This window comes from Saccopteryx bilineata, chromosome 1 (genome assembly GCF_036850765.1).
Source record: "Saccopteryx bilineata isolate mSacBil1 chromosome 1, mSacBil1_pri_phased_curated, whole genome shotgun sequence".
Lineage (NCBI taxonomy): Eukaryota > Metazoa > Chordata > Mammalia > Chiroptera > Emballonuridae > Saccopteryx > Saccopteryx bilineata.
In genome coordinates, this window is record NC_089490.1 from 229,102,828 (window position 1) to 229,130,502 (window position 27,675).

At 42.2% G+C, this 27,675-nt stretch overlaps 2 protein-coding genes across 7 annotated transcripts in view; one reads left to right on the forward strand and one right to left on the reverse strand.

Annotated features, from left to right (window-relative positions):
* MIA3 (MIA SH3 domain ER export factor 3) overlaps positions 1-27,675 on the reverse strand; it is a 47,103-nt gene that overhangs the window by 2,974 nt on the left and 16,454 nt on the right. The window contains exons 6-26 of one of the 6 annotated variants that reach the window (XM_066237767.1): positions 27,426-27,571; positions 18,837-18,968; positions 16,023-16,044; positions 13,147-13,235; positions 12,836-12,913; positions 12,634-12,744; positions 11,323-11,394; positions 11,022-11,126; positions 9,872-9,994; positions 9,661-9,766; positions 8,780-8,835; positions 8,597-8,687; positions 8,325-8,463; positions 3,314-3,415; positions 2,601-2,661; positions 2,468-2,503; positions 2,323-2,390; positions 2,100-2,197; positions 1,797-1,931; positions 821-900; positions 636-707 (exon numbers count right to left, since the gene is read on the reverse strand). In XM_066237767.1, the coding sequence (XP_066093864.1) occupies positions 636-707; positions 821-900; positions 1,797-1,931; positions 2,100-2,197; positions 2,323-2,390; positions 2,468-2,503; positions 2,601-2,661; positions 3,314-3,415; positions 8,325-8,463; positions 8,597-8,687; positions 8,780-8,835; positions 9,661-9,766; positions 9,872-9,994; positions 11,022-11,126; positions 11,323-11,394; positions 12,634-12,744; positions 12,836-12,913; positions 13,147-13,235; positions 16,023-16,044; positions 18,837-18,968; positions 27,426-27,571 (1,922 nt within the window). Of the gene's footprint in view, positions 1-635; positions 708-820; positions 904-1,796; positions 1,932-2,099; positions 2,198-2,322; positions 2,391-2,467; positions 2,504-2,600; positions 2,662-3,313; positions 3,416-8,324; positions 8,464-8,596; positions 8,688-8,779; positions 8,836-9,660; positions 9,767-9,871; positions 9,995-11,021; positions 11,127-11,322; positions 11,395-12,633; positions 12,745-12,835; positions 12,914-13,146; positions 13,236-16,022; positions 16,045-18,836; positions 18,969-19,976; positions 20,258-27,425; positions 27,572-27,675 lie in introns of those variants that run through there. The other 5 variants (XM_066237758.1, XM_066237790.1, XM_066237781.1 and 2 more) reach the window with 5 other exon arrangements.
* The window catches only part of TAF1A (TATA-box binding protein associated factor, RNA polymerase I subunit A), a 63,559-nt gene continuing 56,281 nt past the window's right edge, over positions 20,398-27,675 (forward strand). Inside the window, exons 1-2 of the mRNA XM_066237854.1 lie at positions 20,398-20,834; positions 21,096-21,183. The gene's annotated coding sequence lies outside the window, so the exon portion shown is untranslated. The remainder of the gene's footprint in view (positions 20,835-21,095; positions 21,184-27,675) is intronic.

Sequence of the window (27,675 nt, forward strand, 5' to 3'; positions counted from 1 at the left end):
TATGCAATATGCCATGAGTTTACTCTGCCTTACAGCGCTCAACATTGAAGCACATCATGTTAAGGTGGAGACTTTGCATTTTTTAGTTATCACAGCATTCTAAACCAGTTAATCACATAACAAAAAGAAAAAGATTGCCTGACCAGGCAGTGGCGCAGTGGATACAGCGTTGAACTGGGATGCGGAAGACCCAGGTTCGAGACCCTGAGGTCACCAGCTTGAGCGCGGGCTCATCTGGTTTGAGCAAAGCTCACCAGCTTGAGCCCAAGGTCGCTGGCTTGAGCAAGGGGTTACTCGGTCTGCTGAAGGCCCGTGGTCAAGGCACATATGAGAAAGCAATCAATGAACAACTAAGGTGTCGCGACGAAAAACTGATTGATGCTTCTCATCTTTCTCTATTCCTGTCTGTCTGTCCCTATCTATCCCTCTCTCTGACTCTGTCTCTGTAAATAAAAAGAAAAAAAAAAGAAAAAGATCGACCAGTCAGATTTCAGCAACCTAGAAACACTCCCAAGTCAGAGAGACCAGAGTAAGGTCACACTGCCATGTAATTTAAAGCAAAGCTGACTGGTGTGATGCCCACACGTCCCTTCCAGAAACACACCACATAAACGCTTCTACCTCTAAGTACTTACTGCTCCTGGATGCTCAGCCAAAGGTGCAATGCTGGGAACTGAAGGGCCTTCAGACTCTTGGGGAACAGTTTGCTTTTTTTAAAAGAATAAATGAGATAGTACAGATGTAACAGAACACACAAACAGGAAATGGATGAGGCCATGGGGAGCTGCAGGAAAAGTTCCGTGTTCCCTGAAATACTCACCTTGCCCTCATCCATCGCCTTGGACGGGGAAGAGCTACATGGGCTGCTGTTCCTCATGGGAGCAGGGCCAGCGCCTGGGTCTGCTGAAGGCCAGAGGACTGAGTTAGATTCATCTGACTTACATGCTCTGATGAATATGAAAAACGCCTCTACCCATGGCCACCATGATGCTCGATTCGGAACACACTCGGGTCCTACTAGAGGGTCTCCAGATGCCTCCAATGACAACTGGAGACCAGGTGGAGGCCCGTCACTAAACCTTGAGAAAGAAAGAACAGCCCTTCGGTGGATTTTCAGAGGAATAACCCAATTGTGGACGGTTCAGGGTTCAACATTGAAAACAGGTCCCCAAAACTTATGAGGGGAAATAATTACACACAGACCTAAAGAATTATAAGGAGGGCTCTGTTCAATGAAAGCATGGGAACAGACCCTGCATGTGAAGAGCTCTGTTGGGTCCACGCCCCAGGTCCAATGCCACTGTACTGGCTGCTCTGCCTCAGTTTATAGGTAATGACGTTCATATCTTACCAAGTTCACAGGCATATTTATGAATAGGAATATACTTAGAGCACTTCATATTATAATAAGCAATGGCTGTACGCTCCATCAATTTTAAAGACTTCAGGCTACTTTTATAGTATTCAAGAAAGGAATAGCATTAAAACTTAATTGTAAGATAAAAGCTTATACATCATGGTAAAAAAATAAGAAATCAGCAAAAACAATAAATATGTACGTTTACTTATATATAAATATATTTTACATATTTATACATAATAAATAATATTACAATAATAAGCAGATGATTTCTGTTAAAGCAGATCTTATAGTAGACTACTTGAAATACTAAGAAAAATTAAGAAATTTTCTTCTCTACGTTGGAGAGGCCCAAGTTCTAAAATGTTTGCAATAGAATTCTCAAATAAAAGGAGAAAAAACTGGAACAGTCTACAGGTAACATATGAATGCTCACCATATTCACTTCTGGGCACCTCTCTCCGACTGAGCGTAGCAGAGAGTGGTCTTGCAGGTGGGTCCCTTGGTGGTGGGGAGCATTCTCCGCCACTTACTGGCGACAGGCCAAAGGACCCATTCTGGCTCAGGGGACCTGTGGGGGACAGTCCACTGTTATCACTCTCGGGCCCCCTTTCTTTTCTGTAGTGTAAGTTCTTGGGATTATTTCTAGGGTATCATTACTTTTACACACAGAAATAAAAAGTAAACTACACAATCTGCACCAAAATACAGATCGCTGCCCTTTGGAAGTGCTCCCTACCTCTTCGCGGCGGGTTTTGTGTGTTGGGTCTTCCTGGCATTGGTTTTATAATCACAGGTTCTTGCAGCATTGCCATCTTTTGGGTTAATTCCAACAATCTTGAATAGAGAGAAAAAATGGATTTAAATATGAAATAGAAAATTCTTAGGCAATAACACACCGCACAGCCCTAAAAAACTCTAAAACGCACTGAAAAAAAATAGGTATCAATAAAGTCACATACTTGTGTCTCAAGTTGGCTGCTTCCCTTTTCTCTTCAGCCATAGCTCTCTCTGCAGCACGAGCTTTGAGCTATTGGAGGGAAAAAATATCCCAATTCAGTTGTGGTAGACTGCACAAAAAAAAAAATAAAGGGAAAAAAATCTTACCCAGTTTTCGTGAGCTTTCTTTTCATTAGCAGAAATCTGAAAAAAACAACACATCACAAAACATTCAGGGATTCATTATAATAGTCTGTGTGAGACCCCTAAGAATTCTGCAGCTGGAGGGAGCATAATATACCTGGTTCTTAAAGGAGCGCTCTGTTTTCTGTAATTCTTCCTCCAATTCCTCAATCCGCCACCTAAGAAGTACACTTCCTTTTATCAATGAAGCACTACTGAATAAAACCTTAAACAATTTCACCATGTTCCCGTTACGCTGACTGTACCTTTAGAGACTTTATCCATAACACAGACATGTATTTTACACGGTTACAGTAAGAGTACAATTTGGTCAAAACTGATTCTACATCATTTCCTTCTTTATTCAATGGCTGGAGATTCTGAGTTGACATAATTTCTTTAACTGTCCTTCCATATATTCTCAACTAAGCCTGCTATGAATATCTTCCTCCATGAAGCTTTTTCTTCCTTTAATTATAGCCACAGAAAATTTCCCAGAACTATGAGTACCGGGTCCATCAAAGGCACAATCATTTTAATGGTTTCTGAGACACATGAGAGCAAACTGCTCTCCTAAAACAATGACTCCACCACATAAAACCACCCAGAATTGTTGGCATGGCCAAGGAAGTCCCCTTACAGTCTTGCCAATGTTGGGTGTTGGAAAATTCTTTTCCTTTGTTAACTTGAAATTGATTTTTTTCATGTGTGAATTGAACGTATTCATGTTCTCTATTATTTATGTTTCTGTGCTATTTTGTTCTACAAACTGTAAAAATGTTTTGTTTTTTTAAGCCAACTGTAGTTTCAGGCCACAGAGGCTGAACTCACTTGTAGGTTTTTATCTCCTCTGCCGCTGAAACTGCCTTCTCGTCTGCGGCCAACAGCCGCTGCTCCCTCTCCTGCCGTTCATATTCTTCTTGGCTCAGCTTCCTAAGAGCAAGTCAGTTGTCAAGTGAGAGTATCTCTTCCCACCCAGCTGCCCTCTGACGCCTCCATTCAGACGTTACTGCTTCCATTCTCTCCCCAACACACAGACATCCAAACAAATCCAGAGCAAGGGAGTCTCTAGCCTTTTAAGAGCAAATCACCTGCATTTTCTAACTTCTCATAATTCTCTACTTATTAATAAATAAAACAAATATATGTATAAAAACCACTATGTGGCCCATGGGCAATGTTCTTATGCTAGAGACTAGGAAAGCTTATTTTACTTCCATGTGGGAAGCCAGACTAATTGATATAATACAGTTAAGCTTATTAGGATAATAAAGCAAGGGATAATCCTGTTATATCTAATGTGGGAAGACCTATAATTACTTTTCTTAGTTCTATCATGGAAAGACTCAATTCAAGACGGTACCATGATAAAGACAGTCTGCTGAAGAAAGATTCCTTTAAAACGGGTAGTCAACCTTTTTATACCTACCGCCCACTTTTGTATCTTTGTTAGTAGTAAAATTTTCTAACCGCCCACTGGTTCCACAGTAATGGTGATTTATAAAGTAGGGAAGTAACTTTACTTTATAAAATTTATAAAGCAGAGTTACAGCAAGTTAGAGCATATAATAATAACTACTTACCAAGTACTTTATGTCAGATTTTCGCTATTTGGCAGAATAAATCTTTATAAAACAACTTACTATAGTTAAATCTATCTTTTTATACTTTAGTTGCTCCGCTACTGCCCACCATGAAAGCTGGAATGCCCAGTAGTGGGCGGTAGGGACCAGGTTGACTACCACTGCTTTAAAACATGTCTTGTCTCACCTGACTGGGTGGTGGCGCAGTGGATAGAGTGTCGAACTGGGATGTGGAGGACCCAGGTTAGAGACCCCGAGGTTGCCAGCTTGAGCGCAGGCTCATCTGGTTTGAGCAAGGCTCAGCAGCTTGAGCCCAACCAAGGTCGTTGGCTCGAGCAAGGGGGTCACTTGGTCTGCTGTAGCCCCCGGTCAAGGCACATATGAGAAATCTATCAATGAACAACTAAGGAGCCCTAATGAAGAATTGATGTTTCTCATGTCTCTCCCTTCCCGTCTGTCTGTCCCTATCTGTCCCTCTCTCTGACTCTGTCTCTGCCACACACACACAAAAAAAGTCTTGTCTCTATGCAATTAACCACAGAATACTTCCACACTTCAGATCCAGTATGTCCACTTCCAATTTCAATGGAGTTGTGACGGGAAAGAGAAAAACCTAAGGACTGGCCATGTCTGTTGAATTAAAAAAAGAATCCACTTTCCCATAATCAGCGTACTATCTACTGAACTGGTTGGTCTTAGCTTGTCAACCTACTGTAACAGAACAACAGCTGCAACATTTAATGGTTTAAAACTGCTACTTTCTTGCTCTTGGACCTCTTTGCACAGTTAGGATTTAAAAGATGCTTAACTTGAAACTTAACTTTCTATGAATCAGAAGCAAAATGAGAGAAGAGCTATAGTAAAAAGGGTTAATAACACCAAACAGAAAAGGGTTTAGGTGTTTATAACTGCCCATTCAATACTTCAGCAAGCATTTTATGAGTGGCTATAATATACTGGTTACCTAGTAACATGCTAAGATTAATGTATGGGCAAATACTATTATCATGTACAATCTCTTCCACTCAATCGAAACTGACGGGCACTCTGCAAGACTGTGATCAAAATCTAAAAAGCAAAATGGACCCACCAGGTATCCACATTATGGAATTAGCACATAGACTTTGAAATCATTGTGCCTTATATATTTAAGGAAGTAAATGTTGAAAGTGTGACTTTTGGCAGAAGAATAGTCACTTATAGGACTGAAGCATGGTAAATGAAATGAAGAACTCAGATTTTAGCAGCAGCTCTGATGACTGAAGAGAGATTTTGACACTGCTGGAAGATGGGTCAGGAAAAAATAATCCAGAATAAAGCAAAGAGGGAAGAACATCGGAGACAAGAGAGGAAATGAAAATGTTTAAATGGTATCTCAGAAGATGAGACTCTGACAGAATCAGTACACAAAAAGGGCCCCAAAATTCAAGAGGTGCTGATGACCCCCAGCAGCATTAATGGCAAACAGCAGAAAAATGGAGTCAAAATAAAGACACAAGATAAACAGAGGAAGAAACCTTTCGCTAAAAGCTGTTCTTCAAGTAGAACGAAGTGACCCCGGTGCAAAAGTGAAGAGCAGAACTGGATGAGAACTACAGAAGCGACAAGCACGTGCCAATCGCATGGCTACTGGCCGGGCAGCCCTGTGACAGGCAATAAAAATGCCTTGTGGGGTTTAGGAATAATTAAGATTTATATGTGTATTATATACAGAGAATTAGAATATTTTACTACAACAGCACCTAAATACAGAGGGAGCTGAAACATAGAAAGAGGTAAATTTATTCATTTATGTCAGACAGTATAAGTGCAGGATACCTGTTGTGGGCTTAATGTGTAATTGCATGAAGACACATAAAGCCACCTATAAATAACAAACTTAATCAACGGCAAACCAAAATTATTAACCATATTCGAACAATTCAAAAGGAAAGGAAAAGGGAGACAGAACAGGCTGTCTGATAGCAAGCAAATACCAATAGGTAGATTTAAACCTAAATAAACATTTAAGAGTCACATTAGAAAAAAACGAGACTGCCCCCAGGCTCTTGGCTACCTACCTATTTATTTACAGGTAGATCTTATGGAACATAAACAGGTGACTGGGCAGAAGATTGCTACATTAAATAATGTGAAAGGCCACTTTTAGTGCAGAGAAGTGGCACATGCAATGACAGAGGCACAGGGGACATTTTATTTCAGTGGGGCTGCAGGGCGTGCACCTGGAGAGGCAGCCCAGGACTACTGCGGGGACCCCCGTGTGCCTGCTGAGGAGTCTGGGATTGATCCCGAAGGAAACAGAGCAGCCCCAGTGGATTTTAAGCACGCGATTACACGGATAGATGTGTAGTTTAGAAAGTTCACTCTGGCGACTGTGGAGAAAATCAATCCAAGTTTGGAAGAAGGGGTACAAACCAGGGAAACCGGAGAGAGGCACTTGGACAGGGCCTGGCACAAAGATGGCACGGGTCAGAGGGAACACGGTGACCTTGGAGATGGCAAGCAGGGTACAAACCAGACGTGGTGACTGAGGAACTGAACAGACTGATGCAGCAGTGACTGTGACATAAAGAAAAACAATGCTGCCTGCCCAGGCGGTGGCGCAGTGGATAGAGCGTCAAACTGGGATGCTGAGGACCCAGGTTCGAGACCCCGAGGTCGCCAGCTTGAGCGTGGGCTCATCTGGTTTGAGCAAAAGCTCACCAGCTTGGACCCAAGGTTGCTGGCTCAAGCAAGGGGTTACTCGGTCTGCTTAAGGCCCGTGGTCAGGGCACATATGAGAAAGCAATCAATGAACAACTATGGTGTCGCAATGTGCAATGAAAAACTAATGATTGATGCTTTTCATCTCACCATTCCTGTCTGTCTGTCCCTGTCTATCCCTCACTCTGACTCTCTCTGTAAAAAAAACAACAACAAAACAAAAAGCAATGCCATTCAGGTGACCCAGATTATTGTTATTGGCAGATAAGTGCTCTTTAAAAATACAAAGGTAATAAAATGAGAAATATTTCTCTCAAGCAGATCAGGTATTTGGAGCTAGCTTGAACAAAATTTGGAAAATTTAAGCTAATTGCTTGGTAAGCAAAGAATTTTGGTTTCAAAGTTTAATGGCATCAGGCAATAATAACCACCGAAGCATTTAAAAAGATTAATTTTGCCCTGGCCGGTTGGCTAAGCGGTAGAGCGACAACCTGGTGTGCAGGGGACCCGGGTTCGATTCCCAGCCAGGGCACTTAGGAGAAGTACCCATTTGCTTCTCCACCCCCACCCCCTCCTTCCTCTCTGTCTCTCTCTTCCCCTCCCACAGCGAGGCTCCATTGGAGCAAAGATGGCCCGGGCGCTGGGGATGGCTCCTTGGCCTCTGCCCCAGGCGCTAGAGTGGCTCTGGTCGCGGCAGAGCGACACCCGGAGGGGCAGAACATTGCCCCCTGGTGGGCAGAGCTTCGCCCGTGGTGGGCGTGCCGGGTGGATCCCGGTCGGGCGCATGCGGGAGTCTGTCTGACTGTCTCTCCCCGTTTCCAGCTTCAGAAAAATACAAAAAAAAAAAAAAAAAGATAGAAAAAAAAATAAAAAGATTAATTTTGCTTATTAGCAAGATAAGCCTTCCCACACACAGTCAGTTATGCCAAAGAGTAAAAATATAGCAGCAAACACAAGCAACAACCACTACTAATAATCTATTTTTTTTTTAGAGAACTCGGGTACTTCTGTGGAAGAAAAAGCTTAAAACGATCCCTAACTCCAAATCTGAGATGTATATTTCAGAATATACAAACCAAACAGGTATTTTTATTTTAAAACTCTCAACATCCTTGGCACAATTACGTTATATAACGTTTAGTGTGAGTATCTGACAACATGAAGTCCAAAACTTAAATCTTCAATAACTAAATATCCCTTTTGCAGTATTTATTTTACTAAAAATCATGTCATATAAATCACTCAGAATTTTTAAAGGCTATAGAAAGGGTTAGGATCTGCCAAAAAAAGAAAAGAAAAAGCACTTCCACAGCAGTAACTGTCAGCACTGATAAACCACACCCCCCAAATAAATTTCAGGCAACAGTTTCCCTCAACTGGTTAGAATAGGAAGAAAGATACAAGTTACGGAAAATGGGGTCGGAAGGGAAAAAGGCAACTCTATGCTAATTATAGATGGAAAAACTGTTACTCTTTAAAAAAAAGACAAGGTTATCTATACTAGAACACACATTTAGTTAAATGACACCATAGGGACAAGGACCCTGCCATCTCACTTCTGCAGCGCCATCTCCTTCTGCTGGTACAGCTCATTCAGAATCTCCACCTTCTGCTTCAGTGTCTTGTTTTCGTCCTCCAGCGCTGCTCTGGCAGACTGCAGTGAGCTACGATCCTCCTCTAACTTCTTTATTTGCTCTGTAAAAGGGTCAGACGTCAGAGCTGTGCATGCGTGCAAGGACTTGAGACCTTGCGGGGGCAGTGCGAAGACGGAGGAAGAGACCTGGAAACAGGAAGCCATTCTTTCTCTTTCCAGGATATGGTAACCTACCTTCCAGGTCACTCTTTAGAGACATTGAGGCTCTCAGCTTAAACTGTAAAAGTTTTAGATCCTCTTCAACTACCGACATTTCTGTTTGTGTCTAAAAAGTGCAGCAGAGAGAAGTGGTCTTAAAGCGAGGCTATGAGAATTCACAGGCATTGACAGTACTCTGTTCTACACAAAGGGTTATACCCGAGAGACGTCCATCATCTGCTTGATTTGATTCTTCACCTTCTCACTTCGGTCACCTAAAACACAAAAGGTTTTCATTACTTTTTCCTCACGTGCTTTTTAACATTTTCTTGATTTCCCCCAAACTAAACAATTGCCCTGTTTAAACATGCAAAGTAAAAACAAATGAACCAACAGAAATGATTAAGCAACTTAACTTTTAAGAAAATCGCAAACCTATATTCAAAAGTGAAAGTACAATGAAAATGTGCAATAAAAGTGTTATTTTATTTATGTCGTTTGTAAGCAAGGATGTAGATATGAGGCAAAGCTCTTCTCTCACATCTACCTGGTCAAGTATCTTATTTAGAATGACTCACTCCTCTGTTTTCACCCCAGAATCTGCTACCAGATGGGACTGAAAATGCCTACTGTGCAAGCAATATCCAACTTGGGAAACAGTTTTAGAAGCATCTCATCAGGAAACATGCTGGCTTTAGGTTCCGTTCTCATGACCCTAGTTAAGTGTCTGGCTGCCACCATGTCACTACTCTGAAAAGTGGCTGTGGGGCCTTAAAACCAGAGCTACAGATGATGAGCACTACATTCAAACATCATCTCCATGAAGGTGAGAAAAAAGTTTCTCAGACTGAGCAGCTCCAGAGCACCCATCTAGTTCTAGTGGGATGGAAAGTGGAATGAGTGTTCACGGTGTGCCCACTGTTCCACGACAGCCCAGCAAGCCACCTCTGCCCAACGCACAGAGACACATACAAATCCAGTCACGTGCATCCACCCCTCTAAAGCTTAAGAGGAAATCCAGTTAGCCAAAAAGGAGCCCCAGTGTGTACTTAAAGACAGGAAGGCAAAAAGAGGACCAACCTCCCCGAAACTCATCTTACCTCCCACTTCCCCGTTTGCTAATTCATCTGACTCATTCCCTCCTCTACTTTGGTGCTCAGAGTCACAATCCAACCGATTCAGCTGCGTGATGCAATTACTCAAAGCCTAGAAAAGCAGCAAAAGAGTATTAGAAAGAACCTCTCAGTTTGAATTAAGCAGGTTGCTTAGGAAGTCACAAGAATAAGCATGTGTTCAAGAGAGTGAACTCACACTGATGTTGTCATCTTTTTGAGTGAGAGCTACTTCCAAATCTTTCTGAGACTTCTCAAATGACCTGATTTGCTCACTGAGCTCAGCATGTGATTTTGTCCAGTCTTTGATTTCCTGCTGCAACTGAAAGTTAAAACACGTGAATTCCCAAAATTAGGGCATTTGCACTGGAGACATGGGTACTGTTTGAATGAGGTGGGTTAGTACAGAGCCAGGCTCCTACTGGGTCTGTCACGATGGGCTAAGGCTTTGGTTGAGGGTGAAGGGAGACTGGCTCCAACCTCAAAATTACAGTGAGAACAGAGGCTGTCAAAAGAGTTGATCCAGTTTACTGTATCCTTCAGAAAATTCCAGCCCATCCAATAACTGACTCCCAGTAGGAATAGTAGAGCACAATTTCAGTCTCCCAGATTCTAATATGTAATAGTCTTGCCTCTGGTCACTGAAGTAGTAACTGCTTAAACCGTTTTTTTTTAGTTTAAGAAGCAACTCCATTACCCCCTTGAGGCTCTTCAGGTTAATGATGGGTTAGAGCAGGGGTCCCCAAACTTTTTACACAGGGGGCCAGTTCACTGTCCCTCAGACCGTTGGAGGGCCAGACTATAAAAAAAACTATGAACAAATCCCTATGCACACTGCACATATCTTATTTTAAAGTAAAAAAAACAAAACGGGAACAAATACAATATTTAAAATAAAGAACAAGTAAATTTAAATCAACAAACTGACCAGTATTTCAATGGGAACTATGGGCCTGCTTTTAGCTAATGAGATGGTCAATGTGCTCCTCTCACTGACTACCAATGAAAGAGGTGCCCCTTCCAGAAGTGCGGCGGGGGCCGGATAAATGGCCTCAGGAGGCCGCATGCGGCCCGCGGGCTATAGTTTGGGGACCCCTGGGTTAGAATCTGACAGGACAGACTCAACATTGTGCTAGCTGTAAGAAATTGTACAGAACAGAAAATCAGAACAGATGGAGGACGTACACATGTACCCAATTTGGGGAGCACAGTTTAAACTTTGCATAGCTAAGAATAGAATCCTGCATACATATTCATTTCCTTAAAAACAGAGCTGAAAAAGGATCATAAGGAAGTAATGATGTTCGGTTCTCTAGTTTCCACGATCGATGATGTTAACTTTTACTTACCTGGTCTCTCTTCTTCTTTAGCCTCGCATTCTCTTCCTGAACCCGATGGCAATCAGACTTGACCTTCTCTTCACTGAGTTTAGCTTCATTAAGGGCAATCTGAACCTAGTGCAAAAACACTCCTATTAGTGAATTAATTCCAAAGAAAAGCAACAAAAAGAATTACACTTTCCCAATTGGACATTAGATAGTTTGGGTTTTGTGTTTTTTTTTTGCCTATTCTAGCAGCACATATATTTTGTTCACCCGATAAAACTAAGACATCGTATTAATATCTTGCAGGACTTGTTGGCACCGTTACCTCTGAAAGTTCGGAGGCATTCATCGCAATAACTTCCTTTAAATTCTCTAAAGCTATCGTGTTTTCCAGTATCTGCCATGTGGGAAAAAAAACCACAAAACATATATTAGGATTTCAGTAGAAACACTGGGGTTTATGCTAAAAGAAAAAGGAAAAAAAAGCCATCCCCTACATATCATGCAAAGCAGGTGATCCAGTTTTAGCCTTACAAGAAAAGTACAGAATGTAAATTGGAGGCATAAGTGTTTCCATCCACCCACAAACTTCCAGGCTAAGAGAAAATGTGGTGATAACCAAAGAGGTGAAAGCAAAGAAGATGGAAAACTTTCAAGTAAACCAGATCAAATCAATGGTTTTCCCTAGTGATGGAGAAAAAAATCCCAAGGTCACTTGAAACATTCTTTTGCGTGAATTAAAAATGGCTAGGCTTGAGAATAGACAAATCTCACATAGAGAAAACGTCCAAATAAATTATAAAGATCCCTCCTCCCCAAGGAGGTGGAGCATACTTTCCACTCGAACCGTGGGCTGTGCAAAGTGACTTCCTTCCAGAATACAGTATGCAAAGGGTGGCGAGGGTGACTACTGTGGAGCAACTGCTGAGTGATGGAGGTGTGCTATATACAGGAACCCTCTCTACCATTGCTGCAACTTTTATTTAATTCTAAAACCGTCTTAATATTAAAAGTTTATTTTAAAAACAGAACCGCCTGACCAGGCAGTGGCGCAGTGGATAAGAGCGTCGGACTGGGACACAGAAGACCCAGGTTCAAAACCCCAAGGTTGCCGGCTTGAGCCCAAGGTCACTGGCTTGAGCAAGGGGTCCCTCGTTCTGCTATAGCCCACTGCCCCAGTCAAGACACATGAGAAAGCAATCGATGAACAACTAAGGTGCTGCAACAAAGAATTGATGCTTCTCATCTCTCTTCCTTCCTGTATGTCTGTCCCTATCTGTCCTTCTCTCTGTCTCTGTCACAAAAAAGAACCACACAAATAAAACAAAGTATAGAACTTGGCTACAGTTTCTTACTTGCTCTGAATGTGTTGGGGATTGAGCCAAACAATATGAAAATTACACATAACTGAGAACAAAAATACTTCCTAGGACCATAAAAATAATAACCTATGGTATCAGCATTTAAAAATCTGTAAAAATGGAAAGAAGTAGGTTCAACTTTCCTGACTCCCAATCTTACATATTCTACAACATGGGAATATGCAGAGGTCAACCCATCCAATCTACAAAATGGTTTGAAAAAATAAATAAATTGCAATTCAAATTATGGTAACACCTAGCAGCAAAATTCTTACCAAGTCCTCTTTCTTGGCATTCTGTTCTCGCTCAGATTCTAACATAAGACGCAGATTTTTAGCATTATCATTCAGCTTTTCCTTAGCTTCTTCAAGTTCCTTGATTTTATCCTATACGAATAGGTATTAAGATGAATAATGATTACTCATTATTTTCCTTTAGTTTTTAGAATGTTATCTCAAAAGAATAAGGAACTTTTACCTTAAATTTAACTGCTTCATCAGAGAGGATCATATTTTGTTTCTTGGTTTCTTGAACATGTTTTTTAGATTCTTTGATCTATTTAAATAAAGCATCCAGAATACAGAGCTATCAAAACTTATCTCCCTTAGGTGACCCCTTAGAAAAAAATGTAATTCTTTACACATAAGATAATTGCTTCAAATTTTGATGGTCTGTAGGAAATAATGGCATTTAAAAATATGATTTAAAAATACAATAATAACTGTAAGACAGGAGGAGGAAATAATTCAAGCTGGAACCATGAGGTGAAATAACTAAAAGAATTATACCTTCTGTTCATAATTTGACAATTTTTGTGCAAGATCTGCATTTTCTTTTTTGAGAATCTTCAACTTCTCAGAAATTTGCTGTTCAGTAACTAAAAAAAGGAGAAAATCCCTAATATGATTATGATTACAAAATAAAACTGAATTACCCAATGTATATGCAACAATGACCTTATCCTGCACTAAGAGGGAAAAGAACTTCTTAGCTTAACTATCAGTGTTTAACAAGCAATTTGTAGTTAAGAACAATAGAATGTAAAAACATTATTAAAATTTAAGAATATATGACCTCGCCTGACCAGGAGGTGGCGCAGTGGATAGATAGAGTGTTGGACTGGGATGCAGAAGACCCAGGTTCGAGACCCCAAGGTTGCCAGCTTGAGCATGGGCTCATCTGGTTTGAGCAAAATCTCACCAGCTTGAGCCCAAGGTGGCTGGCTCGAGCAAGGGGTTACTCGGTCTGCTAAAGGCCCACGGTCAAGGCACATATGAGAAAGCAATCAATGAACAACTAAGGTGTCGCAATGCACAATGAAAAACTAATGATTGATGCTTCTCATCTCTCCGTTCCTGTCTGTCTGTCCCTGTCTATTCCTCTCTCTGACTCTCTGTCTCTGTAAAAAAAAAAAAAAGAATATATGACCTCACTCATTTAAGGAATCTGACGAACAATATGAACTGAGGAGCGGAATAGAGACAGAGGCAGGATCAAAGGGTCCAGAAGGAAAGTGGACAGAGGGAAAGGGGATGAGAGAATGATAGGATGAGATGAGAGCAGAAAAGCAAATCCTGGAGGGAAGGGGGTAGGGCGTTGCGGGGAAGGGGGACTGGAGGGGGGGATGTACTGGAGAACACGGGGGAGGGGAGGATGTATTCAGGGGTAAATTAGAATCTATGTAAACACAATAATTTTTTTTAAAAAAAGACAGATTTCAAGGGCTTACAATGCCAACATTGGAATCATTAAGAATTAAGGAAACTGGCCCTGGCCGGTTGTCTAAGCGTTAGAACGTCGGCCTGGCGTGTGGGGGACCCGGGTTTGATTCCCCGCCAGGGCACATAGGAGAAGCGCCCATTTGCTTCTCTACTCTCCCCCCCTCCTTCCTCTCTGTCTCTTTCTTCCCCTCCCGCAGCGGAGGCTCCATTGGAGCAAAGATGGCCCGGGCGCTGGGGATGGCTCCTTGGCCTCTGCCCCAGGCGCTAGAGTGGCTCTGGTCGCGGCAGAGCGACGCCCCCTGGTGGGCGTGCCGGGTGGATCCCGGTCGGGCGCATGCGGGAGTCTGTCTGTCTCTTCCCGTTTCCAGCTTCAGAAAAATACAAAAATACAAAAAAAAAAAAAAAAAAAAAAAAAAATTAAGGAAACTGCACTGGCCAGTTGGCTCAGTGGTAGAGCATCGGCCTGGCGTGCAGGAGTCCCGGGTTTTATTCCCGGCCAGGGCACACAGGAGAAGCGCCCATCTGCTTCTCCACCCCTCCCCCTCTCCTTCCTCTCTGTCTCTCTCTTCCCCTCCCACAGCCAAGGCTCCACTGGAGCAAAGTTTGCCCAGGCGCTGAAGATGGCTCTGTAGCCTCTGCCTCAGGCACTAGAATGGCTCTGATTGCGGCAGAGCGATGCCCCAAGATGGGTAGAGCATCGCCCCCTGGTGGCCATGCCGGGTGGATCCCGGTCAGGCGCATGCGGGAGTCTGTCTGACTGCCTCCTGGTTTCCAGCTTGGGGGGTGGGGGGGAGGATTAAGGAAACTTACCAATGTTGTATGTAAAACTGAAAAGAGAATGATGAATAAAACATATATGGTAGAAGGAAAAATAAGGGTAAATTGTTTTCCAAGTTGAGAAACTTTGGTGCAAAGCCTGCATTAACATAACTTGCTCAATCCAATTAAAACAGCTTATTTTCACTTTTATCATTAAAAAAAATTTTAAGAATATAAGAACCTTTATTTCAATGAGATTCCAATTAAAATTATTTCAGAGTCAGGAAATACAGTAAAATATTTTAGCTCAATATCTTTCCCTTCATGAGGCACCTTCTTTGCAGAAACTGTGATCATTTCAAATAAATATCATTGCAAAGAGAAACAGAAAGTACAGCATATTGATTGTATCTCTTATTCCTCAAATTATCTACATATATAATATATACACTACATTTATTAAACTATAAAGTGTGGCCATGGCCAGCTGGCTGAGTGGTAGAGTGTCAGCCTGGTGTGTGGAAGTCCCGGGTTTGATTCTTGGTCAGGGCACAAAGGAGAAGCCACCATCTGTTTCTCTACCTCTTCCCCCTCCCTTCCTTTCTCTGTCTCTCTTCTCCTGCCACAGCTACAGCTCAACTGGTTCAAACGCATTGGCCCCAGGCACTGAGGATGGTTCCATGGCACCTCCACCTCAGGTGTTAAAAATAGCTCGGTTGCAAGCATGGCCCCAGATGGGTAGAGCACTGGCCCCAGACAGGGGTTGCTGGGTGGATCCCAGTCAGGGCACATGCAGGAGTCTGTCTCTCTATCTCTCCTCCTCTCACTTGGAGAAGAAGAAAAAAACAAACAAACAAAAAATAACTGTAAACTGTTCATATGTAATAAATTTGCATTATATTAACAATTCAAGTCAATCTACCCCAAACTAAACCAATTTTCTTCCTACTACCAGTTTATTCCGCCTCATCCCCTATCTCAGTGTGTATGTAGCATCACCATCTACTCTGTCATCCAAGCTAGCAAACTAGGACTAGTAAAATATTCAGGAGCTAGAAAGTCAATCAGCCATCAGACATCACTAGTATCTACTAGTGATACTAGTATCTACTAGTGATACTAGCTTGTAAAACTCATATCGACCATCAATAAAGGACAGTCAAACTATCAGCCTAAATATTTACCTTGGTAAACGTGACTCTTTACCTAAAAGAGAAAATTAAATTTTATTTAATACATTTTATTAGAAATATTATAGTTCTAATACAACAGTCAAGTTGTTAACTACAGGAAAATTTAACAACTGGTTCAGCCTACTGAGCCACAAGGATTAGAAAAAGATTAAAAAGCATTTCAAATGTAATTGGTAGTGATACTTCATAGTTTCTAATAGATAAAAGAAATAAGATAAATATCTCATTTCACAAGAAAAGATACATTTATATATCTATCAAGTGAGTACCAATCTTGATAAATAAGCACCTAACTTTAAAAATGAAAATGGATAATATTCTCTTATTAAATATATGATGTGGCCTGACCAGGCAGTGGCGCAGTGGATAGAGCATCGGACTGGGAGGCGGAAGACCCAGGTTCGAGACCCCGAGGTCGTCAGCTTGAGTGCGGGCTCATCTGGTTTGAGCAAAGCTCACCAGCTTGGTCACTGGCTCGAGCAAGGGGTTACTCGGTCTGCTGAAGGCCCACGGTCAAGGCACATATGAGAAAGCAATCAATGAACAACTAAGGTGTCGCAATGAAAAACTGATGATTGATGCTTCTCATCTCTCTCCGTTCCTGTCTGTCTCATATATATATATATATATATATATATATATATATATATATGAATGCTTCAGTTACCTGAAATACTCTGACAACCCCAAATGACCAGAATGAGGTCTAGAAACAATGATTGTTCAAGAAGACAAAATTAAATACATTATCTTTGTACTAAAATATGCCTCTTCCTCTTATCAGAAAACATCTCAGAAATCCTATTCAAAGCTGACTATTGGCTGAATTTAGAAGCCTATTAAGCTAGATTATCTGATTTCCCCAAACCCCTAAAAACTGGTCATAAACCTGAATGGGAAAGGAGATGGCTAACATCTAAGTTATCTCCTAAAGACAGCACTTAATTACAGGATAATAAAATCTAAGTGGTACTCAAATAAATAAATGTTAATAAATGTCTTTGTAACCCATAATTTCTCTTTCAAATGATACTTTGATGAAATACTCAGATCAGTCCACAAATCATCCATGATGTTTCAATATTATTATAGTACAACTGATGTTGTTACAGGAAAATGCCCACAGAGTTCCCACGTGGAAAGAAATTATTCTCTAACGACAGAGTCTTGCTAACAAGAAAGTAAGTTTCCATTACCCTCTTTTCACCCAAATTAACAGCAGGAAGCAAGAAGCAGCGGGCCACTGAGAGTAGGGACCAAGGTTCCCAAAGTCAAATGCTGAGGCTGAGAAGCAGCCTTTAGGACACAGAGCCGGCAGACCCTGTGAAAATCTAAACCGGTGTCATGGACTTCAAGATAGGAGAAACAAAAGTGGGGAACAGAAAACGTCTTTACTTCCAGTCACCCTTTCTATTTTCTCTTTTTTTTGAGGAAAACCCCCAGAAGGTTAGAGGAGTCTTTATAGGAAGCCAAGCTAAAGACCCTTTTTAAAGTAATTTTACAATCATTTGGGCAAGGAAAGTTTATTAACAATGATTTGTCTGATAAAATTAAGAAATCAGAAAAAGAAGACTCGATTTTAAAAAAATATGCATCCAATACTTGGGCCACTTGAACTGTTAAGCACCAACTAAAACAGAAAGCTTTGTACCCGCAAAGCTTATTTACACAAAATAATTTTCCCCCAATTATGTCAGATAACTATAAAACAAAATAACATATACTATAATCATAAGTATGAATATGTATGAGCATATATACATAGATAAGCATAAAAGACAAATTCAGCACAGAGAAAGACTGTAAGGAATAAAAATTTTAATAAGTGTGTCTTTGGATACTATGTAATCTGTACTTCCAAATAAAAAAATATTTTCTGAGCACAATAGCATGGATTAAAATTAGAAAATCTGTGAGCCATACATATACATAAGAAAAGAGATTGAAAACTGACCTCTTCTCTTGGAGTTAAGTATTTTTACCATTACTTCTATTACCTTGCAACATTTTTTAATGTATAGTATTATGTTTATATAAGTTCATCTACACCTTGGTTTCTGCTTTTTACCAGTTAATATTAAACTGTAAGCATTTTTGTGCCCCAATGTCTTTGAAACACATAAATTTTAAGACTTGCCTAATATCGCATTATATGGATGTACAATTTCCACCTACTATGAATCATTAGGTTGTACCAAGTTTTCACTCTAAATAAGTACTGTTCCACTGAACACCCTCATACAAGATTGGTTATTTAAAGTAGATTACTAGGCATGGTATTATACTATATAAAGGGATATGAATATTTTTAAGGTTTCTGATACATATGAAATTGCTTTTCAGGATGGATGTAGGAGTTCTCAATTCTACCAACATTGTATATCTTGGTTTTGATATAAGAGATTTATAAACTGAAGTTTTCCCATTGAGATTATACATGTGGTGGTGGTGCAGTGGATAAAGCGTCGACCTGGAAATGCTGAGGTCGCCGGTTCAAAACCCTGGGCTTGCCTGGTCAAGGCACATATGGGAGTTGATGCTTCCTGCTCCTCCCCCTTCTCTCTTTCTCTCTTACTCCTCTCTCTCTAAAAATCAATAAATAAAATATTTTTAAAAAAGAGATTATACATGTGTTGTCTTGTTCACTTAAGTTTTTACCAATGAATTATTTTACAAGGTCCATGTAAATTATATGCACTAATTTGTGTTCATATTAGGAACTGAAAAAGAAACTAAAGACCTAATAATTACAAAATATGCCCTGTGTTTTATGAGTCAATGGATAAGTTAATTTAATTTACTCACAACAAGGATGGTTCTCCAGAAGAAAATGACAAATGAAATAATCCCCAAGAAAGCAGTGATAAGTACAGGCTTCCACGGCAGTCCATAAAAATCAGGTCCCGGCTGAACATCACCAGGCAATGTAGAAAGAAGCTGAAACAGATACATTAGCAATAATGGGAAACCATAAAAAAAAAAAATTACAACAGCACAGCCACAAAGAATTATGCACAGAAATTCTAAAACAATCTCCATCAGATAAGCAACAAACCACTCAAAAATCTTTAACAGCTTCCACTGCTTCAATCAAGATCGGATATTGGTGGCCTCACATTTCCTGTTTGGTTTGAAATGTTCTTAAACATCATGAATCTAAACATCTTGCAGCTGTGCAGGTACTTCCAGTTTGCAACACCACATATCACATCACATTCTCTACACATGGCTAGAATCCCTCTGGATGACACTCTCCTTCCTTAGTTGATTGTTATGACTTTAAAAAGTCACATAAAACAAACACTGAAATACTACAAAAGCAATCAACTTTTATGGCTGCAAATAAAACTGAAATGATGATAAGTAACAGAAATACCGTAATGTGCTTTTCCTCTAAGGTTTTAGATCTAAATTCCATTCCACTCTTACACATAGACAAATGCTGAGGATCCTCAGACAGCTGAGAACTGGTCTAGACCTCTCGGAATTTAACTGTCATTTATAAAACTCAATGCCCTGATTGTAAATGTTTCCTCGAAGACACCGCATTAAATACCTGCCTGCTTCTACAGCTTTCACTGCCTTCTACACCTACACAGGTAATTGTCAGACTGGCCCCAACCCCAACAATGCGAGTCATTGGAAAAGGAGGACCGTATGGACGCGGCGATAGCTGTTATGATGGTGAGTGCATACCAGAAAGTAAAAGCTCCTGCTACATTGCAGGTGCTCAATAAAAAATGAACAGGTGATGACATCTTCTCAAATACGCACCCTCCCCCCCGCGCGCACGCCTCCTTAAACAGCACTGCGGTGTCCTGTCTGTCTCAGGCCTGGCACACTCCCTGTCTCCCTCGTCCAGTCCCGCAGGGCACCTGCTCCGCTCACAACTCCTCCACCAGCCTGCCCGAGTTGGGGGCCCTCCCCTGGAATGGGGACCGTCACCTCCAGGAGCTTCGCTATGAGCGCTGCGTAGAGCACTGACAGGGGTCCCAGAAGCTCTGAATCCCCCGGGGAGGAAGAGACAGAAGGCACGGTGGCAGGTACTGGGTCCATTGTGCAGGAACCGAGGAGGGGAGGCGACGCTTTCTCCTGTTACAGCACTGGATCCCCCTCACTTGTCACCGCTCCCTCCTTCGGACAAGACCCGAGGGGTGGGGGCTGAGAATGAACTTCGCCTTCCCCCGCTGGCACTGACACTTTTGGCCTTCCACCTTCCGTCAACACGTCACCAGCCCCGCCCCTGGGCGGACGTCAGCGCGCTGACGGAGGGACGGAGGCCGGGCCGCAGTGGGCGGGGCCACGGCGGAAGCGACCAATGGCCAAGCGAGACGGGAGAGAAGCGCGAACGGACCTGCGCGGAAGAAACCCAGCAAGGGCTGCCGGAGGGCGGGAGGCTCACCAGCCGCAGGCGCTGGGCCAGAGTGCGGTCCCCGGGCACAGCTAAGCGGAGAAGGGGTGGAACCAACCCTCAGCCTGTCCCTCTATCACCGCGTGCTGAGACACCACACCTGTAGCCTCTCCACGCCCACGAAGGACCGCGGCTCTGCCCCGCTGCCGCCTCCCGGGCGAGGCTTGCTTCCGGTCTTCCTGCTCCTCCAGGTGCTCACCCTGCCTCCTATCCTTGCTGATGCCCCGTAAAAAGCCACGCTCTACGGACTCGCTTATTTTCACGCCCGTGCCTACAGGTTGAGTTCTGGGTCCCACCTTTGAAGGTTATGGAACTTCCGGAAACAGACGAGGACTAGGAAGAAACTGGGAGCATGAACCTGGAGAGAAAACAATTTTTGCAGATCTTTAAAGGTATCTCTTTGGGTTGAACAGAAAGTCAATGCAGAAGTACAAAGCCAGGACAAGCAGGGAAGTCCTGCAGATGCGAGGAAAGGAGGGGTGAGTGGAGAGGGGGAAGGCAGCTCTGTGAGTCAAGAGTGGTCTTGGCCCAAAAGCACAGATGAGTCACGGAACAGAACAGAAAATCCAGAAATAGACCCAAGGGCACTGGAAGTTTAGGACACAGCAAAAGACAGTTGGGGAAAATAAACTCTCTTTACCCCTGGTTCTCAGGCCTTTGGATTCTGCCTGGATGACACCACCGGCTTCCCTGGGTCTCCAGCCAGCAGACAGCGGACTGTGGGACCTCTAGCCTCCGTATGTATGTATGTCTTCCTATATACAGCGTACCTTGCTTTATTGCACTTAACAGATATTGCATTTTCATCAACACTGAGACAAGATCTACTAGCAAATGATTATGACTCAATGAAGGTTCAGATAATGGATAGCACATTTTTTTAGCAGTAAAGTATTTTAAATTAAGGTATGCATATTGTTTTCTTAGACATAATGCTGTTGTACACTTAATAGACTACAGTGTAGTGTACACATAACTTTTATATACAGTGGGAAACCAGAAAATTCGTGTAACTTGCTTTATTGTGATAATCACTTTATCGCAGTGGCCTGGACCCAAACCCACCATATCTCTGAGGTCTGCCTGTATATGTTCTGCTGGTTCCGTTTGTCTTGAGAACCCTGACTGGTACAGTAAACATTCTTGGGCTTTGTTCTGAGAGGCAGCTGCATTACTGAAAAAATAGTTGGATTCTATTGGTTCTTGTTTTTAATATTTGTTGGGCAGGACATAAGCAGCATTTAGCCTGAGGCAGGACCCTTCTGAGTACTCTACCCACTTTCCCTACAATTATAAGGTACAGTGTTGTTCTTGGCCGTGTCAGAAACTGCCTCCATTCACTTAGGTGGTTTCTTTGACCTTGAGCAGTTTGCACACTCATGTGCTGATCAGTAGTCTGCTGAATACCCAAAAGGAAACTTTCAGAGATCTCCAGTTCTCTGCGTGGTTTTCTCCTGTGGCTTTCCCTGCCTCTCAGCTCCACCTCCTCGCCTCAGGGTTCCTCCCTTCTACGCCACACCTGGGACTCTTCAATGCACTGGGAAGCTGGGATGAACTGCAGGGCATTTGTTCCCTACCTTCCAGGAATTACTGTTCTTTGTTACCTGATGCCCAGTCTCTTGAAAACTATTGTTTAACTTATTTTGTCTGGGTTTTTTTAGTTTCAGTTAGGAGGGAAAAGCTGATACCTACAAATCTATCTTGGCTAGGTGCAAGATCATTTGCTTATTTTTAAATGATAGGATAATGATACTGATTCTTTAACTTACTTATAGAGGAGGGTAACAACAGGTTGGATAGAACTAGGTAGGACAAAAGGTAGATTTCTCCAAAGAGACCTTGTTTTTGCAAATTGACTTTGGATCTTGGAGATATGTTAGATAATTATAAAACAAAACAAAAACAAAATCTTTAAGAGCAATCACTAAGAATTGAAAGCAAAAATGAAACAATTAGCCCTGGCCGGTTGGCTCAGCGGTAGAGTGTCGGCCTGGCGTGCGGGGGACCCGGGTTCGATTCCCGGCCAGGGCACATAGGAGAAGCACCCATTTGCTTCTCCACCTCCCCCCCTCCTTCCTCTCTGTCTCTCTCTTCCCCTCCCGCAGCCAAGGCTCCATGGGAGCAAAGATGGCCCGGGCACTGGGGATGGCTCCTTGGCCTCTGCCCCAGGCGCTAGAGTGGCTCTGGTCGGGGCAGAGCGTCGCCCCTGGTGGGCGTGCCGGGTGGATCCCAGTCGGGCGCATGTGGGAGTCTGTCTGACTGTCTCTCCTCGTTTCCAGCTTCAGAGAAAGAAAGAAAAAAAAAAAAAAAAAAAGAAACAATTAACCTGCATACTGAGTTGGTGGTAGGACAACAGAAAGGAATGAACTCAAGCATACCCTAGTGCAGGCATACCCAAACTATGGCCCGTGGGCCGCATGCGGCCCCCTGAGGTAATTTATCCAGCCCTTCCCGCACTTCCAGAAGGGGTACCTCTTTCATTGGTGGTCAGTGAGAGGAGCACTTGTATGTGGCGGCCCTCCAACAGTCTGAGGGACAGTGAACTGGCTCCCTGTGTAAAAAGTTTGGGGACCCCTGCCCTAGTGGGATACCACGTAGACACTAAAGGAACTGTAAAACATCTTTAAAATATTTTTGATAACATGTTGGTGCTAGTGTTGATATTGGTATGTTTAATACTGTTGTGTGACTACTGTAAAATAAGGTAAAGTTATGTTGATGTTATTGAAAACTGGGGTTTCCAACATTAGAGAAAGAATCCTAAATGTAAGATACATAGATGAGGTTAAGAAGACTCCCTCTAGCATCCTCAATTTTGACTGCATCCATGGGCATCATGAGGAATATTCACACACACACACACACACACACACACATACAAATCCCACATACTTTCTAGCTTTGTCCTCTGAAGAGGCCTGGAAATGATGGCAAACTCAAAAGCAATAAGCCATCATGGTAACCAGAATGTAGTCTCTAAGTACTATTTCCCATTAATAAGAACCAGGGCTTCTCAGCAAAATAGCTCCTGAATCTGACTCCTAATCCCAGAAAGTACTGAGAACCAGAGAAACATGTTCAATTATCCCAAGGGGCTGTAGCTAGCAAAATTCAGGCCATGATATCCCTAGAAGCCAAACAAAGCTGCTTCTTCCTTGAATACACTGCAACAATGACAAAGGAGAAATCTATAGACAGAGGAACTGGTACAGTACTTGCCCTCCCACTGAAAACAACTAGAAACAAATATATGAAAAAAGAAACTATTCTCAGAGAGAGAGAGCAGAAGGCGGCACACAAGTGTGAGCCCTGGGAGAAGAAACAAATTGGGTGAGCCTGATGGTCACCCAGCTGTCGACCTGGAGATCCTTTCCAGGCCTGAGTCTGCAGAGGGACACTCAGGCAGAGCACAGCAGTATCGCTGAGGATGCAGACACCAGAGTTCTGGGAGACTGAGGAACCGGAAACACACAATGATGGAACTACACAGAAAAAGAGTTCCAGAAATCTGCAAGGGGGTTTCCTTGAATCTTGGGCTGAACTGAAAGCAACACATTGTAAGGTTATAATACTGCTTGAGGATGCCCTCCACTTTCCAAAAAACTGCAGACCAAGGAAAAAAATGAACCTACCACGAAGCTGGAAGCCAAACAATTTCTGTTGTTAACACAGGACTAGGAGGCATTTTATGCCAGCTAACCAGAGTGAACTGAGCCAAAACAAGTTTGCAAAAGAACTACTTAATTGCAATAAAGCTATAGTAATAATATAGTCTTAGGGTACAAATGGAATGGAGTCAAGTCAGGAAAGAGACACACATACACAATCACCTGATTTCAATTCTAAAGTGCGACATTAACTAGAAGGGGAAAGAAACTCTACAGGAGCAACTGCATACCTACATAAGAAAGAAAGGAAACTTGACGCTGTTCACAAAAGTTCACTCAAAATGGAGCACAGACCCAAACATGAACAGTATAACTATAAAACTTCTAGAAGAAAACATGACCAAATATCTGCACCATAAGAAATCTAAGACTTCTTAGGTGGGAAACAAAAAGTACTAACCCATAAAAGTAAAAATTAATAAAATGGTGTTCATCAAATTTAAAATGTTCTTCAAAAGTCAATGTTAAGAAATTAAAAAGGCCAGCCTGACCTGTGGTGGCGCAGTGGATAAAGTATCAACCTGGAACGCTGAGGTTGCCGGTTCAAAACCCTGGGCTTGCCTGGTCAAGGCACATATGGGAGTTGATGCTTCCTGCTCCTCCCCCCTTCTCTCTCTCTCTCTCTCTCTCTCTCTCTCTCCTCTCTAAAATGAATAAAGTCTTTAAAAGGCCAGACAATAGGCTAAAAGAAATAATTCACAATATATCTGTGGATACGCTGAGCTGAACAAAGGGATGATTCTCGTGATGTCCTCACTCAAAACATCTTGCAATTTAAAACTTATGAATTGTTTATTTCCAGAATTTTTCACTTAATATTTCTGGACCGCAGTTGGCCATGGTAACAACTACAGAAAGCAAGATAAAGGTGGACTGCTGTATACATTTGTTAAAGCTCACTGAGCTGTATTCCTAAAATGGGTGCATTTCATTGTATGTAGTTTATATCTTAATTAAAGTTGTTTGAAGACATACGTCAACTTATTATAACTTCTGGACCTCAACAAGATCCTGACTTGAGTAAGAACAATTTTGAAAAGGGGAGGAGGGGATTTTGAATGTGCCGAACATTGGGTGATATTAAAGAATTACTGTTAGGCTGATTGATGGGCCCATGGATTCATTTTACTATTTTCTCTGCTTTTGTAAGTTTGAAATGTTCCATGATATAACACTTAAAAGAAATGAAAGCATAACTTCAAATTTTAAAGGATCACTATGTAGAAAAGGAATTAGAAGACACTGTATGAAGAACAATTGGGAGTCAGTATCAGAACTGACCTAGTCAAGAGAGCCGTGTAAGGCAGGTTCTCACACTAGGAATTCTTGATGCCCAGACTTCCTAACTACTTGTCAGGACTGCAGGAGAGGAAATTACTGCAATTAGTGAGAAGCTGGGCTGGCTGCCCTTCAAGGTCTCTTCTAACCATGACCTTTCATTAACTGCTGATCTCTGTATCTGACTTCCAATGTGATTTTCCCAAACAAGTCAGCACCCTATTGTACCCCAGCCCTATCAAATAATTATCTATAAACTATTTCATCTATCTTCCTTTTCCCCAATTTACATATATACTTGATATGACCTTTTCTTTAGCCTTTCAGAAATCAGAATTATGCTTTATACCTCCCTAGAATTTTTTTATTCCTAGTGCACCCCTTCCTATTGCCTTTCAGGTCTGTTTTCTCCCATCATCCCCAGGAAGGGATTGTCCTATACGATATCTGCACCCTCCAACCCTGAACCAGAACAGGGCTTTGTGTATATCTATACATGAAATGAATACAGAATCCCTCTTGTAAATGGGGGGCTGTTAAAGTTTTGAAGTGATGATGCATTCTGATAATCAAATCTGAATTCTGAGATTCCCTTAATCACTGAAAATTTCATTATTCTAACTCACAGGTCACACACACCTTCATCTGGTTACTGCCACCACAATGACCACGGAGGAAACTGAAAATCAGTTTGGTTTTCCTCTGTCTTTCCCATCCTGGGGCCTTTCTCCTGAATTCTGCAGGTAGTCAGCATCTTTCTCCTGCCCACCGATTGTCCCAATGAGACGCAGGGAGAGTATGATGCCTACTGGACACTTATATTACCACCCCATCTATGTCCTACCACAGCTGGTGTAGGCATTATGTGCATCTTAAAGACGAGGAAGCTGGCATTCAAAGTTTAGTAATTTGCCCATGCTTCTAAATGTATCTGGGATTTGAATGCGGGCTGTCCTGGCTCAAAACCCATACACTTTACAGAAAAAAAAAACAAAAACAAAAAAGCAAAACCTTCTTTCCTACACAAGTCTTGAAATAGCAGAACCTGGAGGAAGAATATTTTTGTTGGGGAGGACACGTTGTAGCTCCAAGAGCAGTTTGGCCTCCAACTACCAAAAGCTTGCTCAGTTAAGTGATTTACCAAGAAAAACGCTCAATTTCAACAAACACCACCAGGGGGAGCCAAGACCTTAAAAAGCTTAGCTAAACTTCTAGACCAGCGGTTCTCAACCTGTGGGTCACGACCCCGTAGTTCAAGAACCACTGTTCTAGACAGATTAAATGTCTCATCGGGATCCTGACTTCCTTTGAAAGATGAATCTGAATAGACACTCTACCGTAAGTGACTCTTTCTAAGAAACAACTCTGACCACACCCCATTCCTGCTAAAAACTTCAAAGGATCCCCATCCCTAACATTTAATACGATACACAACTTCCTTTATGTTTGTCCATCTCCCTCCAACTATGCACTTGAACACCAACAGCGCTTCCGTGGCTTCTCCAAACCACCTTTTCTTTATGCCTCCATCTCCCTCCCTGAACATGACAGCACGCTGACCAATCTCCTTCCCCGTCACCCTTCTATTCAACAACAAACTACACATCCAACTCCCACTGTGTCCATCAACTGCTCAAAATACCTCTCAACCCACTTCTGACCCTCTCGGACCATCCTCCCACCACAATCAATCAATTTATTCAACACAGTGTGCTGCCCATCAGGTGAAGACTTGTCTTTCTGCCTGGATGACATTAGGTTCAAGTGAATGTCTTGATCCCCTTGCTGGACTGAAAGGCCCTTGAGGGGAACAACCAGGTCTTACAGGTGTGTCTGTACCCAGCTCTGGCACACGGCAGATCATTAGGTGCTGCCCTGAGCTGGGGCCCACCAGAGTCAGGGATCTGTGGCTTGCTTGTTCCAGAGGCTATCTTACTATTCACAAAAGCATGTTAAGTTTGTCATCTCATTCTCAACACTAACTTAAAAACTGTCATAATCAACACTCCCTTGAAAGAAACTATGTGTCAAACTTACCGTCTTAGTTAAATGAAAAGTGAATGAAGATATTAGGAGAACTGCATTCTCAAAAGGTGTGGCGTTGGCTGGCTCTTCAGCTTGTACTGCTGGCCACTCTTTTCCATCAACAGCATTGTCAGGAGGGCTTTCCATTACAAAGAGCCCTAAAATCGAGGGGAACTGGTATTTTATCTCATGCTTTAGAGTAAGAATTATGTTCCTTGACTTTAAATATTTGAGTCCCCACTAAACAGTAATCACTGTGCCT